Source organism: Anolis carolinensis, chromosome 4, assembly GCF_035594765.1.
Source record: "Anolis carolinensis isolate JA03-04 chromosome 4, rAnoCar3.1.pri, whole genome shotgun sequence".
NCBI lineage: Eukaryota > Metazoa > Chordata > Lepidosauria > Squamata > Dactyloidae > Anolis > Anolis carolinensis.
This window is the reverse complement of record NC_085844.1, coordinates 189,271,305-189,286,184: the sequence shown is the minus strand read 5'-3', so window position 1 is coordinate 189,286,184 and position 14,880 is coordinate 189,271,305. Positions and strand designations below refer to the sequence as shown.

The 14,880-nt window shown below is 37.9% G+C and overlaps 1 protein-coding gene across 2 annotated transcripts in view; it reads right to left on the bottom strand.

The window, feature by feature from the left end:
* sort1 (sortilin 1) overlaps positions 1-14,880 on the bottom strand; it is a 68,454-nt gene that overhangs the window by 12,497 nt on the left and 41,077 nt on the right. Inside the window, exons 7-15 of one of the 2 annotated variants that reach the window (XM_003220225.4) lie at positions 14,397-14,446; positions 12,818-12,948; positions 11,137-11,281; positions 10,190-10,345; positions 8,959-9,065; positions 2,615-2,717; positions 2,214-2,382; positions 1,299-1,489; positions 35-224 (exon numbers count right to left, since the gene is read on the bottom strand). In XM_003220225.4, coding sequence (XP_003220273.3) covers positions 35-224; positions 1,299-1,489; positions 2,214-2,382; positions 2,615-2,717; positions 8,959-9,065; positions 10,190-10,345; positions 11,137-11,281; positions 12,818-12,948; positions 14,397-14,446 — 1,242 coding nt within the window. The remainder of the gene's footprint in view (positions 1-34; positions 225-1,298; positions 1,490-2,213; positions 2,383-2,614; positions 2,718-8,958; positions 9,066-10,189; positions 10,346-11,136; positions 11,282-12,817; positions 12,949-14,396; positions 14,447-14,880) is intronic. The other variant, XM_008109419.3, reaches the window with a different exon arrangement.

The following is a 14,880-nucleotide window of genomic DNA, read 5'->3' as shown; positions in this document are numbered from 1 at the left end:
CATGGAGAAAATGGGAGGAATTTTCCAAACATACCAAAGGAAATCGTCTAACGTGCAAGTGCAGACAGATGGCTGCTTGGTCACTTTGTAGTCTCGTCCATTCTGACAAACAGAGAACTTGCGAAGCCGTAAATATTCCTCCTTATAACCGAGGATGCACCCATCTGCAGGGTCACTAGGATCACTGGAGTGAGCCAGCCACTTTGTATAATCCTTCTCCTCACCTAAAGAGAGAAGAGTGGACAGATTTATGAAACAAACAAAAGCTGCAAAATGAAAACAAACAAATTACTTCTATTGGGTTTTTCCTGCAGAACCTGGTGGTAGAATCATCCACCCATTTATGGGTGACTCTGACTTGAATTCAAGGCCTCAACTGCAGCCACCATGGTTCCATGCACCCTACAACTACCAATCAAACACTGTTTTGGGTGGCACTGTTTTATATTGGCTCTGTTCCCACCTGGAAGATTATACCCAGAAAGTGGTGCTGGGATCTCCTGTTCAATCTTTTAGCCTGTGGCCTGTGGAGTCAGTCCCCCATGCTGTTTAAAATAACCAGATGAGATCATTCAGAGTTTTGATATCCAGTGCCATCAGTGTGCGGACAACAACAGTTCTATTAGGCCTTCTAACATCCATCAAACTGCCTAGGCTATCAGTAAAATAGTGCCTATGCTATCAGTAATGGCCTGGGGTTGAATAAATTGAAACTGAATCCAGCAAAGACAAAAGTGCTCCTGATCAGTCAAAACACAGATCATGAAATAAGGGTTTAACATAAGTTGGATGCTGTTACACCTCCTCTTTTCAGTCTCAGTGTACTCCTGAATTCAACTCAGAACGAAGAAGCTCTGGTCTTTACAGAGTCCAGGAGTGCTTGTACATACTGTGTCCATCGCCAAATGTTGGACACAGTGACAAATGCTTTAGTTATAGTTACATCTTGTTTGGATTACTGCAATGGACTCTATGTAAGGCTGCCTTTGGGTGTTTGGAAAGCTCAGATATATTTATTTATTCAGTTTATTTATACTCCGCCTTTCTCCCTGTGGGGACTCAAGGTGGCTAACACCCACACAATCTAATCACAGTTTAAAACAAAACAAATACAAACATTAAAAAACAATTACATAGTACTGTGTGGATATAAAGTTAAGCTCTACATTCTTCAACAACACATCAGCAGCCTACATCAGATGCTCCTACATCAGATGTGAAAGTATGTTCTAATTTGCAAAAACAGACAATGCAAACAGTCTGCTAACATTTTTATTAAGAAAATAAATATTACTCACAGTCTCTGCTGAGCAGATCATTAAAGTCAATAGTATAGGAGATCCACTGGCGGGACAGGAAGCTTTCTTGAAATCCCCAGATACTAACATTCATCGATTTTGCTCCTGGTTCTGATGCCAATCCAGTAAATGTTATTGGGTCATTACAGAAAACATAGTTGTGCCAGCACTGCCCTTCATCTGTTGAGAACCTAAAACAGGTTCATTTAAGAACACCAGAAAAGTCTCATAAAAATGTTGACAGGTATCCAAAATATCAAAGATGAAACAATGGGTAAAATGAATGCTAAGTCAAACTACATACTCACTGGCCAAGGTGTATATGAACCTAAATGCATGGTAGTTGTCAGCAGATTTGCAGAAAAAACAGGGCAAGGCTATTTAAATCCTCTTTAGCTTTCTGATTTTCCCCCCTTACTCAGAGTTCCATGTATTTACCACAAACTAAGTTATTCCTGCTCTGAACTAGAGCTCCTTTTTCAAAATTATACACAGAGAGAAATTGGATCTCTTTTGAAATGATCTGTCCAAATCAAATGATTGATTCTAAGGCTGGCTCTGCTAATCTACACTAAGGTAGACTTCCACCTGTGCTTTCAGATTTCTTTTCCTCCTTAATGAATGTTTCTTTTGTGCAAAAAGTAAAGAAAATACCGAGGGTTACAAAGGGAACATGATAACATCAATAAGTGTTTTGGGCAAGATAGTTTTAGGGCGAAAGCCTGTTCTTCTAATCAGAACTAACGGTGGGATGTTCTACACATTCTAAACGAAAACCAAAACAATCTTGCTTTGTACTACTTTACAGAGACAGCTCTTAAAACAGCTGTAGCTAGTGATATGATTGTCAGGAAGCAGATAATGAAGCTCCTATGTCCTGCCACCATGTATAAGCAAAAGTGAGTTCTTACATACTTAATCATTTTGATAGGATGATGTGTGTGCTCAACAGCCACGATAATGCCCCCAGAATCCAAGATGGCATAATGATGGGGTCCTTTCAGCATCTGTGCCCAGGTGTAGCCACCATCATCCGAAATGTAAACATCTGGGTTTGTTATTGAAATAGCATCTCCAACACTTCCTGTAACATAATGACCAATATCATTGATATGAATCATTACAACTTTCTCATGACAGTTCACCATATTTGTTCCTTCCAAATTTCACCTAGCCTTGCCAAGCAAGTTGAAAGAAAAACTCAGCATACAGCTCAGACCTGTGAAATGCAAGAGTTGAGAGAGGATCAAAATAATACCTCAACACTTGACCAATATTTCACTTCATATTAAATGCACATCATATTAATTAATTACCATGAGCAATGATGATGCCAACAGCATTAGGTTCCGACAGAGGTGCCATTGGTACGTTCAGCTTCTGTGAAATGCTATACGACGCATGGATGTGAAGGCTGCACTGTAAATATAAGATGTACTAATGTTTATATAGTGAGACACAATGCAGGAGTACAACAAACATGGCCTCATTAAAAGCAAATGTAGAAAATGTAGCTTAAGTCTCAGCAAATATGCTGAATGGTACAAACTCAAGGCAGACTGAATTTAAGCTCAAAGGCACACTGACTCAGAAATTGTATTTGCAATAGAATACTTCTATGGCCCAAAGCAGATTTTTTCACACATACCAATCCACTCAACTTGCAATGTTAAAAAGAAGCTACATTTTAAACTGTTTTCACCATTTGCTTAGATTAAGTCCAATATACAGTTTAAAAAATTACTATGATAAAAGAGAAGTTTCTAGACTGTTTTACAAAATATTAGGAACCTTATAAATGCAATGCTTACAACTGCTGACAACTAATTTGAACAAATAAACATCAAACTGAATTGAATAACCCCGACCTCTAAAGAACAAGATATGCACAGAAAAGATAGCAAAAATGTCAACATCCAGTCTAAACACACAAACTTCAACTTGCGCAAGGCTGACTTGGTCGAGGAAGAGGAAGAGATGAAATATGAAAAAAGGAAGCTAGTTAAGCCCAGTAAAAAGAAGACTGGTGAACGAAGAGGAAAAATGAGAATTAAGAAAAAGCGTGTATAGAATGGACCCCAGGTTGTGAGCCAGAAACAAGTAACGTGGATGAAACAATGAGGATGTCAAATGTTGGGAGTGAATACAGAACTCAATAATAAATACGCACACAAAATTCAAGAAATTTTGTGAAACATTAACTAATAAGATTGAGATGGGCTATAAAAATGGATTGGTTAGATGGAACTAACTGTGCCCGGCCACGCGTTGGTGTGGCTTATGGGAATCATTTGTTGGCCAGGTGGAGTAGCAGTGAATAGCCTTGCAGCTTCAAAGCCTGGCTGTTTTCTTCTTATGGGAATTCTTGTTTGGTGAGCTGGAATACAATTGAATAGGTTTGCTGCTTGGGAGGCTGGGTACCTGCATTCTAGGGGAATGTTTTTTTGGGCTGCTAGAATTGGAATGAATAGCCTTGCTGCTTCAAAGCCTGGCTGCTTGTTACCTAGGGGAATCTTTGGTTGGTCTGGTTGAATTGCACTGAAAAGGCTTGCAGCTTCAATTCCTGGTTGTGTTATAGCTAGGGGAATCCTTGTTTGGCAAGCTGGAGTAGCACCCTCAATCAAAGAGCCACTTTAAAGCCTGGCTACTTGCTTTGTAGGGGAATCATTGTTTGGCTAGCTTGGATTGTAGAGATGAGGCACTAGTATGTTGAAATTTATCTTTGAATCTTGATATGGATAAAGTTCCGACGAGCTGCTGTGGCAGAAAAAAAAGGAACTGGGGAGTGCGGAGCCAGAGTGCCTTATATGTACTAGGGAGGAATGGGCAGGGTTACAGCCAAAAATTGAAAATGTAAAGCTTGGAAAGTTTCCGTTAGAGCCTGCACGGGCGCAGTATACTCCACAAGTGTGCATTCACAGAGAACTCGAAGAAGAATCTTATTGCTTGCAAGTCTGGCCACTTTCTACCTTGTGGAATCCTTGGTTACCCAGGTTGAATAGCAATTAATAGTCTTGGTATGGCAAGTATGCCATTAGCATTTAATGGCCTTGCAGCTTCAAAGCCTGGATACTTCCTGTCTGGGGGAATCCTTTGTTGGGAGGTGTTAACTGGCCCTGGTTTTTTCCTGTCTGAAACTTCCGTTTTCAGAGTGCTGTTCTTTATTTACTGTCCTGATTTTAGAGATTATAATGTTCTGTATTATTATACCACAGTAAATATTTTATATTATGTTTATAATCTTATATCATCTTCATAGAACTGGATTATATGAGGCCCCTTCTACACAGCTGTATAAAATCCACATTGAACTGGGTTATATAGCAGTGTAGACTCAAGATAATTCAGTTCAAAGCAGATACTGTGGATTATGTGCCTTGGCATTCTGGGTTTTATAGGTAGTGTGAATGAGGTCTAAGTGCACTCTGCCTGTGCCCTGGGCACCATTTTGGCTGAGAGAATTCCTAGGATACAAAGTGGGTGGGGCTTAAAGGGAGCGGGGCCTGCCTTTCTGAGCCGTTTCTAAAGGGGGAAATCAGCTCTTTCTCGTCCTCTAATTTGGGCTTTATTTTTCAAGGGTTTTTTTTTTGTTTGTTTGAAAGACATAGACTGGATGACTATGCCTTTTGTGGCCAAATTTGGTGTGATTTGGTTCAGTGGTTTTGCTGTTTACTCCATAGTAAAACAGCACATTAAATTTTTATATATAAAAACTAGCTGTGCCCGGCCACGCGTTGCTGTGGTGAAGTATGGTGGTATGGGAAATAAAGTATTGAGGAATTGGTGGTAATTAAGGTAAAGGGTAAAGGTTTTCCTGTGACATTAAGTCCAGTCGTGTCTGACTCTGGGGGTTGGTGCTCATCTCCATTTCTAAGCTGAAGAGCTGGCGTTGTCTGTAGACACCTCCAAGGTCATGTGGCCGGCATGACTGCATGGAGTGCCGTTACCTTCCCGCCGGAACAGTACCTATTCATCTACTCTCATTGCATGTTTTTGAACTTTAGGGTAGGTAGAAGCTGGGGCTAACAGTGGGGGCTCACTCCACTCCACCAATACAAATCTGCGACCTTTCGGTCCAGAAGTTCAGTAGCTCAGCGCTTTAACACACTGCACCATCAGGGAATATTATTTCCTAAAGCTTGTGAATATACAATATTTCTGATTGTGTTTTTTTGTCTGTTGGAGGCAAGTATGAATGCTGTAATTAGGCAAAATGATTAGCATGTAATGGCCTTGGAGCTTTAAAGCCTGGCCGCTTCCTCCCTGAGGGAAGTTTTTGTTGGGAGGTGTTAGCTGGCCCTGATTGTTTCCTGTCTGGAATTCCTTTGTTTTCAGAGTAGTGTTCTTTGCAATATTTTATGTGCTTCTACTGTCTGTGGCCCTCAGAAAACAGAGGATTTGCCAGACTTTGGTGATGGGAAGACTTTGTTGGGAAGTGTTAGCTGGCCCTGATTGTTTCCTGTGTGGAATTCCCCTGTTTTCAGGGTGTTGGTTTTTATTTAGTGTTCTGATTTTAGAGATTGTATTGTTCTGTTTTATTATACCACAGTAATTTTTATATATTCCGACTGTAGTGTTTTTGAATACTTGGAGCTAGATTGTATTCATTTTCACGGTTCACAGCAACACAATAAAATAATAATAATAATAATAATAATAATAATAATAATAATGATAGTAATAACAATGACTTTAGTAATACACACTGCTTCATTCCCTTCTCAGCTTCCTTTCTGGAAGAATCATTTCTTGGGAGGTGTTAGCTGACCCTGATTGTTTCCTTTGTGGAATTCCCAATTTCCCTGCTTTCAGAGTGTTGCTCTTTATTGCCTGTCCTGGTTTTAGAGATTATATTGTTCTGTATTATTCTACCACAGTAATTATTTCATATTATAATAGAATCTCACTTATCCAGCATTCGCTTATCCAATGTTCTGGATTATCCAACGCAGTCTGCCTTTTAGTAGTCAATGTTTTTGTAGTCAGTGTTTTAAATTCATTGTGATATTTTGGTGGTAAATTTGTAAATACAGTAATTACTACATAGCATTACTGCGCATGGAACTACTTTTTCTGTCAAATTTGTTGTAAAATATGATGTTTTGGTGCTTAATTTGTATAACGATTACCTAATTTGATGTTTAATCGGCTTTTCCTGAATCCCTTGTTATTATCCAACATATTCACTTATCCAACGTTCTGCCAGCCTGTTTATGTTGGATAAGTGAGATTCTACTGTATATTGATAATCTTATATTATCTGCTTAGAACTGGATTATATGAGGCCCCTTCTTCACAGCTGTATAAAATGCACACTGAAAAGGATTATATGGTAGTGTGGAGTCAAAATAATCCAGTGCAAAGCAGATAATATAAGATTCTAAATGGGTTATATAGCTGTGTGGAAGGGCCTTGAGTCTACACTGCCATATAATCCAGTGCAAATTAGATAATTTGTGGAAGAGGCCTAAGTGAGGCCTAAGTCTGCCTGTCCCCTGGGCTGAGTTGGTTGCTAGGAGACCAAGTGGGCAGAGATTAGCCCTCTAACTGGCAGCAATTGGATAAAACAATTATTGCTCTCCCTCTAATTAGGACTTTTTCTTTTCTTTTTGTTGTATCAACCTAAAGGCATGGATGATGGGTTGTGTTGTCAAAGTTCGAGGTTGGGGGGCCTGTAGTTTTGTTATTTTGTTGGTCGCCGTGATGCCATCACTCATTTATATATAGATAGATAGATAGATAGATAGATAGATAGATAGATAGATAGATAGATAAATGGGTTATATAGCTGTGTGGAAGGGCCTTGAGTCTACATTGCCATATAATCCAGTTAAAATCAGATAATCTGTATTTTATAGGCAGTGTGGAAGAGGCCTAAGTGAGGCCTAACTCTGCCTGTCCCCTGGGCTGAGTTGGTTGCTAGGAGACCAAGTGGGCAGAGCTTAGCCTTCTAACTGGCAGCAATTGGATAAAAAGAATTATTCCTCTCCCTCTAATTAGAACTTTATTTTTCTTTTCTTTTTGTTGTATGAACGTAGAGGGGTTGTGCTGTCAATTTTTGAGGTTGTGGGGTGTTTAGTTTTGTTGTTTTGTCCTAGGCCGAATTTTCATTACCCTTTTATATATATAGATTATTATTATATATATTTAGTGTAATATAAAAGTAGAGAAAGAATGTTAATGATAAAATAACATAAATACTAACCTACTAACCATTTAAATGAAAATTGCAGAATTGGATAACAATAATTTAAGAAAAGATTTAACGTGATACAATCTGTTATGAGAAATTAAGATCAACTTTCACTGAAGAAGAAGACCAGGAGTCAAAGTGATAAAACACAAGAAGACACAATCAACAGACTTAAAATTAAAATTGTTAGAATCTTCAATATTATACGAAATGTGTGTTAATGAAATAGAGACAAAGACTCAGTTGTAACAATGATAACCTTGTAAAAGAATTCCCCATACCCCAACAATCCTCACCCTTTATGTTTTCTCCTTGTAATATTAGATTTTGGTAAAGATGCAACTAATCAATAACAAATCTAATATCCCTAATATTTTTCTTTTTCTCCTTCCCTTTCCCCCTGCCCTCACTCTCCTAGTAAAAGTTCAATAAAGATTATCTGGGAAAAAGATTGGGAACCTTTTTATGTAAAAGGAAATAAGACATTGCTTGTGAGATTTGATTATTAAATATAAATATAATAATTATAAAACTATATGATAGAAACAGACTTTAAGTACTTTAGCAAGAAAATGTAGGTTGATAGATGGGGAAATCAATCTTTTTATTTCTTTGTTTTTTATTGCATTTTATTAATATTTTAATAGAAGGAGGGGCAAACCTTTTTATCATTTTTTCTTCAATGGGGAATTATTGGTATAAGTAATATAGGCTGTTTATGATATACTGGGGTTACTTTGAAGAAGGGCGTACTGTACTTGTATAGCCTATACTATAATAATTTAAATAAATAAATAAATAAGTAAACCTTTGTCCAATATTCCATTCTTCTTTGCAAAACATATCTAAAGTTCCAAACAACACATTCTATGCTCCATTTTTCCAGGATATGGTGAAACAATGTTAGTATAGAGGACAGATTTTCAAAGACTAGTTCAAAAGCTCCATATAGCTCCATATACTTAATGTTTTTATAGTTTAAAGAATTATATCTAAAAACAATGTTAAGAGGCCCTGTTTCTTCTTGGTTTTGCACCTTAGCCATCAATTCATTTACTACGAAGCCTTAGTGAAATCCCCTCTCTTCCGGAAGGCCTATCCAGTCAGCTTTAAGATGTGAATTTTAATCTGCATTTCATCAGTGAATTTTAACTTGTATTTTTACTGTGTATCTTGTTGAATGTATTTTAGTAATACTTTATCTCACTTTACATGATTTTGTACCCAGCCTCAAGCTGAGGGAGAGGCAGGTAATAATAATAATAATAATAATAATAATAATAATAATAATAATAATAATAATAATAATAATAAGAAGAAGAAGAAGAAGTAGTAGTAGTAGTGGTACTAGTAGTAAGTAAGTAAGTTAGAAAATAAGTAAATTCGTAAGCAGGTAGCTCAGAACTGAAGCCTTGGTTTAACAATTCTGCTTGCAATCCATTTCTCCCAAAGGATTGAAAGACAAACCTTCTCCTTATTTTTGGCTGTTGAATCACACTTTGCATTTTCAGGTTTCCTCAAATGAACCCATTCTCCTCCTTCATCAAAGGTAATCACCGATTGAATTGAGTTATCTGGTTGAGGAGAGGAAAAAGCACGTATGTGTTTTTCTGCAATATTCTCCATGTAACACATTTCCTATATTTAAAATACAATGCTTTATTTCATGTCCAGGACATATGGCTTACGCTAGTGTTTCTCAGACCAGTGATCAATGTAGAAATGATAGCCTACTGAGTAACTAAAAGTGAAAAGAGGTACAGGGAACTAGCATGGGATAAGTTACTGGAAAAACACTTTAATGAAATTAAAATATAAAATATCACCTGCATTTTGTACTGGAAAATATAGATAAACAAAGATAAAGTTAGGAATTTTGTTTCCTTTGTTTTTTTTTAATAGGAAGGCCACAATTTCCATCATTAAATAAAATCAAATTGTCAGCCTTGACGCACAGCTCCATGGCCTTCTTATTTAAATTATCTAAAGACGTTTAAGATCAGGGTAAAACCAAATACTATAGGATCAGACATAAACAAATGATTGTAATTGCATGAACAGATATTATTAATCATTCCACAACTTCAATGAAAACAGCATGGGGATCAGACAGTAAGATAAGCAAACAATCTCAAGCTAAGGGTGTAAAAAGTGCGGTGCCTTGACTATGGGGTTTTTTTTTTGGCCCTTGAAGCATGCACCAGATTTGCACAGCCTGCTTAACCTCATTCCCTTTGGAAAAACAAAGTAACTTCTGTTACTTCTGGTTGCTATTTTGACTGAACAAGAAAAGCAGGCTTATTTTGGCATGTGGGGAGGGGTGTGGCACACAAGCAGTGAGGAAAGGATTTGCCCCCCCCCCCCCCCCCCCGGTTGACTATCCTGCTTTCTAGCTACAGTTAAAATTATGTTACTAGTTCCATTGGTTTAAATACTTAAAAGAGAACTGAAGTCAAAAAAAATCTACCGCATTTTATTGCAAAATATTGCAAAATAGTCACCACTGCAGAATAGTCACACACCCCTTTTTGGGTCCTGGTTTCAGTACTTTATGGTTCCTCGCATAATAGTTGCCCCCTTGATTTAGGCAGCCTCCCCACTGTAAACAGCCTAGCATTCCCTTTTACTCATTCAACCACCTACCCATCTGCCCGCCACCCCACCCACTGCTTCACTCTCATTTGCCCACCCATCTTACCTTCTGAGAGTACACTTGTAATATAGATGCCTCGCAAGGAGGTCACATTGGTGAAATCAGTCTCTCCTCCAGTGGTGGTGTAAAGGTGTCGTTCTAGGGATTTGGAATATATGATGCCTTGATCATCAGAGGTGTAAATTGTTCCATGTCCGGTATCTGCGAGAAAACACAGCAGATTGCAAGGGTCGGAGGATCAGAATTACACACAGCAAGACTGTCAACTCAGTTCTATAAATATCCACTATTCAGTTCAAGATTATCATGCCTAGAAAGCTATCTGTAGGTGATCTCTTTCCATTTCACAGCAATGCGGAAGTAGAAACTATTACAAGAAACTGTATGAGAAACTAAATGAATGAAGAGTATTTTAATGAGAAAACCAGCCAACATTCATAACACGACTATGTTTGGCAATATGAAAGGCTTGCAAAAGAAGTAACTTGAGAGTTTTATGGCACTCAGTTTATTAGTGGGTAATGCATATTCTGTACCACTATGGTTCGAATTGACTTTTTTAAAGAGCTTGTTCTCTTCTGAACATTACTTTTACAAACCAAATTGAATTTTTTGCAATGTAGATGTATTTAAGTATAGGTTGAGTATTACTCATCCAAAAAGTTTAGAATCACAAGTGTTTTGGATTTCAGATTTCTTTGCATTCTGGAATACTTGCATTCATATAACTGCATAATGGGGTAACTTGGAGACCCACAAAATGCATGTATATTTCAAATACATTGTATACACATAACCTGAAGGAATATTATATCACACTTTTAATACTTTTGTACATGAAACAAAGTTTGTGTACATTGAATGATCAAGAAGCAAATGTGTCACTATCTCAGCTAACAACATAGACAATTTTGGAGTATTTTTGAATTTCAGAATTCCTGATAAGCGATGTCAACCTATATGCATCATCCATCCTGCTTTCTCTTTCTCACCTCCAGGTTCATCAACATGCATAAACACCATGTCATCATTAGCTGCCAATATCGAGTAAAACTGCTCTTGTCCCACTGAAGGAAGCTGGGCCATGTTCCAGGTTTCACCTTGATCCAGTGACACATGGATTCGTCTTGTATTACCCTAGAGAACATAATGACGTTATCATTTATGTTCTAGTATCATCCACACTAATGCCTGGGCAGACAGCTAATATTTATGCAGGCAACGAATCTTAATAAAACAAACAAAAGTGAATATATAATAGTCTATAGAACAAAGAACTCCCCTAGTCATAGGCCTAATGTGTACTGGAGTGGGATCACTAAAGTACTTTTCTCCTCATATGTTGAAAGGCTATTCTTAAAAAACCACCAAAAAAATCTGCTGAAGCAAAAATAGCTTTTTGCCCAAGTTATTTCTTCTATTTTATTTGATAGAGAGAAGTTAATCCCTGAAGATCTGCTCTATGACTTCAGTGTCTATAAAGATAATAGAATCATAAGAGTGTAAAGAGACTACAAGGGCCATCCAGTCCAACTCCTGCCATGCAGGATGCTTGTTAACATACCAACATTTTTTAACTAAAACCTAATTTACTTTTTAGATTTATAGTACACTTTTCCTTACCAAATGTGACTAAAGTCAGCTAACAAGAAAACTGAACAAACAAAATTAAACATAAAACAAACTGTAAAATGTAATTTATAACAAACCATAAGAAGAAATAAAACATGGCTCATTCTCGTGACGGTCTTTTAACAACAACAACAACAACAACAACAACTTTATTTTTGTATCCCGCCACCATCTCCCCGGAGGTACTGGAGGCGGCTTACATGGGGACAAGCCCAGACAACATGAGTTAAAATATAACACAGTGAAATTACAAATAACAACATCATAAAAACATAACCATCAGCAAACAATCAATAGCCTAACATAATGGCCATTTATTCAACTACAGGGTGAGGCAGGAGCTTGTGCAATATAGTTGCAAAGACAGGATGAGTGGGAAAGTGCAAAAGCCAGCTGATAAATTGGGCCAAGACATTCTGAGCAAAACAACTATAGGGCAGGGACAATGGTAAAGTACAAGAGCAAGATGTTGACTTATGGCTGGAGGGGCCACAATTTCTCACGAACTGCTTAATCAAAAGCAGAATGGAAGATCCATGTTTTTAATTCTTTACGGAAAGTGGACAGGGTGGGTGTTAATCTAATCTCCCTGGGGAGAGAGTTCCAAAATTGGAAGGCCACCACCAAGGAGGCCCTTTCCCTCATCCCCACCAACCGCATTTGTGACAGGGGTTGGAGCAAGAGAAAGGCCTCCCCAGAAGATCTTAGAACCCGTGTAGGTTCATAGGGGAAGATGCGATCGCAAAGATAGGCAGGACCCAAAACGTTTAGGGCTTTGTAAGTAATAACCTGCACCTTGAATGCTGTCTGAGTAGCTTTATTGAACACTGGGTGCATTTTTGCAGCATGAATGTTATGAACTAGAGCTTCACTCAGATCTGTCTATGTGCAGGCTGAAATTTAAAAATTAACAAAACACAGAACATTATGACCTAAACAATACACTCTCTTTGCTACACATCCATTTTAAAAGTACTTAAGCTTAAGCTTAGCTCGTATGGTTCACAGGAAGAAAAAAAAGGAGAGGAGTGCACCTCCTACCTTTTCTGTCATCACAGATGCAAAGAGGAAGCGTCCACCCAGGCCAAAGGAATAAATTTTGTTTCCTATTGTCTTGAATGTCTTCCCAAAATCTTTGGTTCTCTTCAGCTCCAGTAACCCAAGATCAGCTTCTTGAGCAGAGGAAATACACAAATTAATACTGTTCCACTTAGACAGGCAGATAAATCCTATGTTATATAATATTCACAGAAAGACAGCTCCATACATTGGAAGGGTTATGATCCCATACTGCTGGCCTGGTCTCCATAGCCATGCACTTCCCCAACCCCACTTTCTAACATTCATGCACAAAGTGTGAGTGACGTTGGGGGCAGAAAGCTATTCAGCTGCAGGTATGGAGCCCCACAGCTGCTTCAATCCACAACTAAATAAAATAAAAAGCCTCAACTGTACAGATACAACATGAAGAAAACAATAAAATAAACCAAAAAGGTAGCTGAGAAGAGCAGACCTATGACTAGAATTATAGAGTGAAAAGTGGAGATGGCTCCTGTACTCTTAATGATTGTGTAGAAGAGAAATTTCAGTTGAGGTTACTTGGCCGCAACACTACAATCTGGCAAACCTGCAGAATCACACTCTCTTTATTTAGCAACTTGGTATACTTAAGCTAGCTGCAAGGTTGGCTTGTAACAATAACAAAATTACTCCCAAACATAAAATAAATTTCAGATTATCTCAACAGAAATAAAACAACCAAAAGAGCAAAAAAAATTTTAAAGGTAATGTTTAACAGTAGCAACAAAAATGAGAAAGAAAGTGTAAAATGGGCAGATGCAAAGGTCTTTACCTAGCCCTAGAAACTATAAATTTAATGCTTGTTGAACCTATAAAGAAATGGCATTATATATAATTATTTAGAAATGAACCATGTGAATAAGTCAAGGCCAAGATTTGGGGGCAAAATATGTGGATTTTGATATAACTTGTGGGTATAACTTGTCAGTGCCACTTCAGGGGGGCAGTCACCAATGGCCATCCCCCATTTTCCCAACCAGGTACTCAAAAAGGCCAGAAGCAGCACACAGAAGGGAAAGTAGAGGAGATTCATGCTTCTTCTTTGAGATTCTACCAAGGTAGCTGAAGCCAACGTTTCACTGCTCCATTCAAGAGAAAGGGGTGGCTTCCTTTTTGAGTTAAGATATAGTACTTACATTGTTCTGTAGAGAAGTCAACCCAGGTTCTTTGGGGCGATGCTTTGACTGAATTTTTTAGACTCATACATAAGGATATACAATATGTATTGGGTTGAGAAGCTATTTAAATCTCTATATGTATGTGATGGATTCAGAAGAAAGGCCTATCAATCAGTGGTGTCTGGTATCAGTGCAATAGAGAATTCATTTAAGGTTTTAGTCTGAATTTACTAGACCTATTCAATTATTCTTCATAAAACATGTTCACTGCCTTGGACAGTTCAGATTACAGCACAGATTCTCCATGGCACTCACGTGGAAGTTGCCAGTCATCACTACTATCAAACTCATTATTTCATTAAGACCTGCACAAAAGGCTCTAAGAGCCTGCCTTGTTGTATATTGAAACTGGAAACACTTACTACAAGAGCCATTCAGGTAAGTGGTAAAGAAGATGGTTATGCCAGGGCCCCTAGAAACAAACAAGGGAAAACAGAAATATTTTCTTATAGTGTAGATAAAAGCTAATGCAAATCCAGCATGTTGCTTCAGTGATATTAATTGAACAGTGTTACGAGATGCTACACAATATTGAACTAAGTTGTACTGTTATCAAAGGTGAAAATTGTGTTTCACATAGAATTCAGAAGTGTCTATCACCCCAAAGTATTGTATGTTCCATGGTTCAAAAGTTAAAGCAAAACTCTTTTCACAAACAGCCCAAGGCTTTTGCTCATTGTGAGGGAGGCACACAAGAAACAGCTCTCACATCTTGGGACGGAATACTTATCTGCCAGGACAGTTATATTTTTATTGTTGTTATTTGTCATCAAATGAACTTCAACTTGCAACACATCCATTCATAAGAAACCTAAATGAGTCCTGGTCAGCAACAACCCTGCTGAG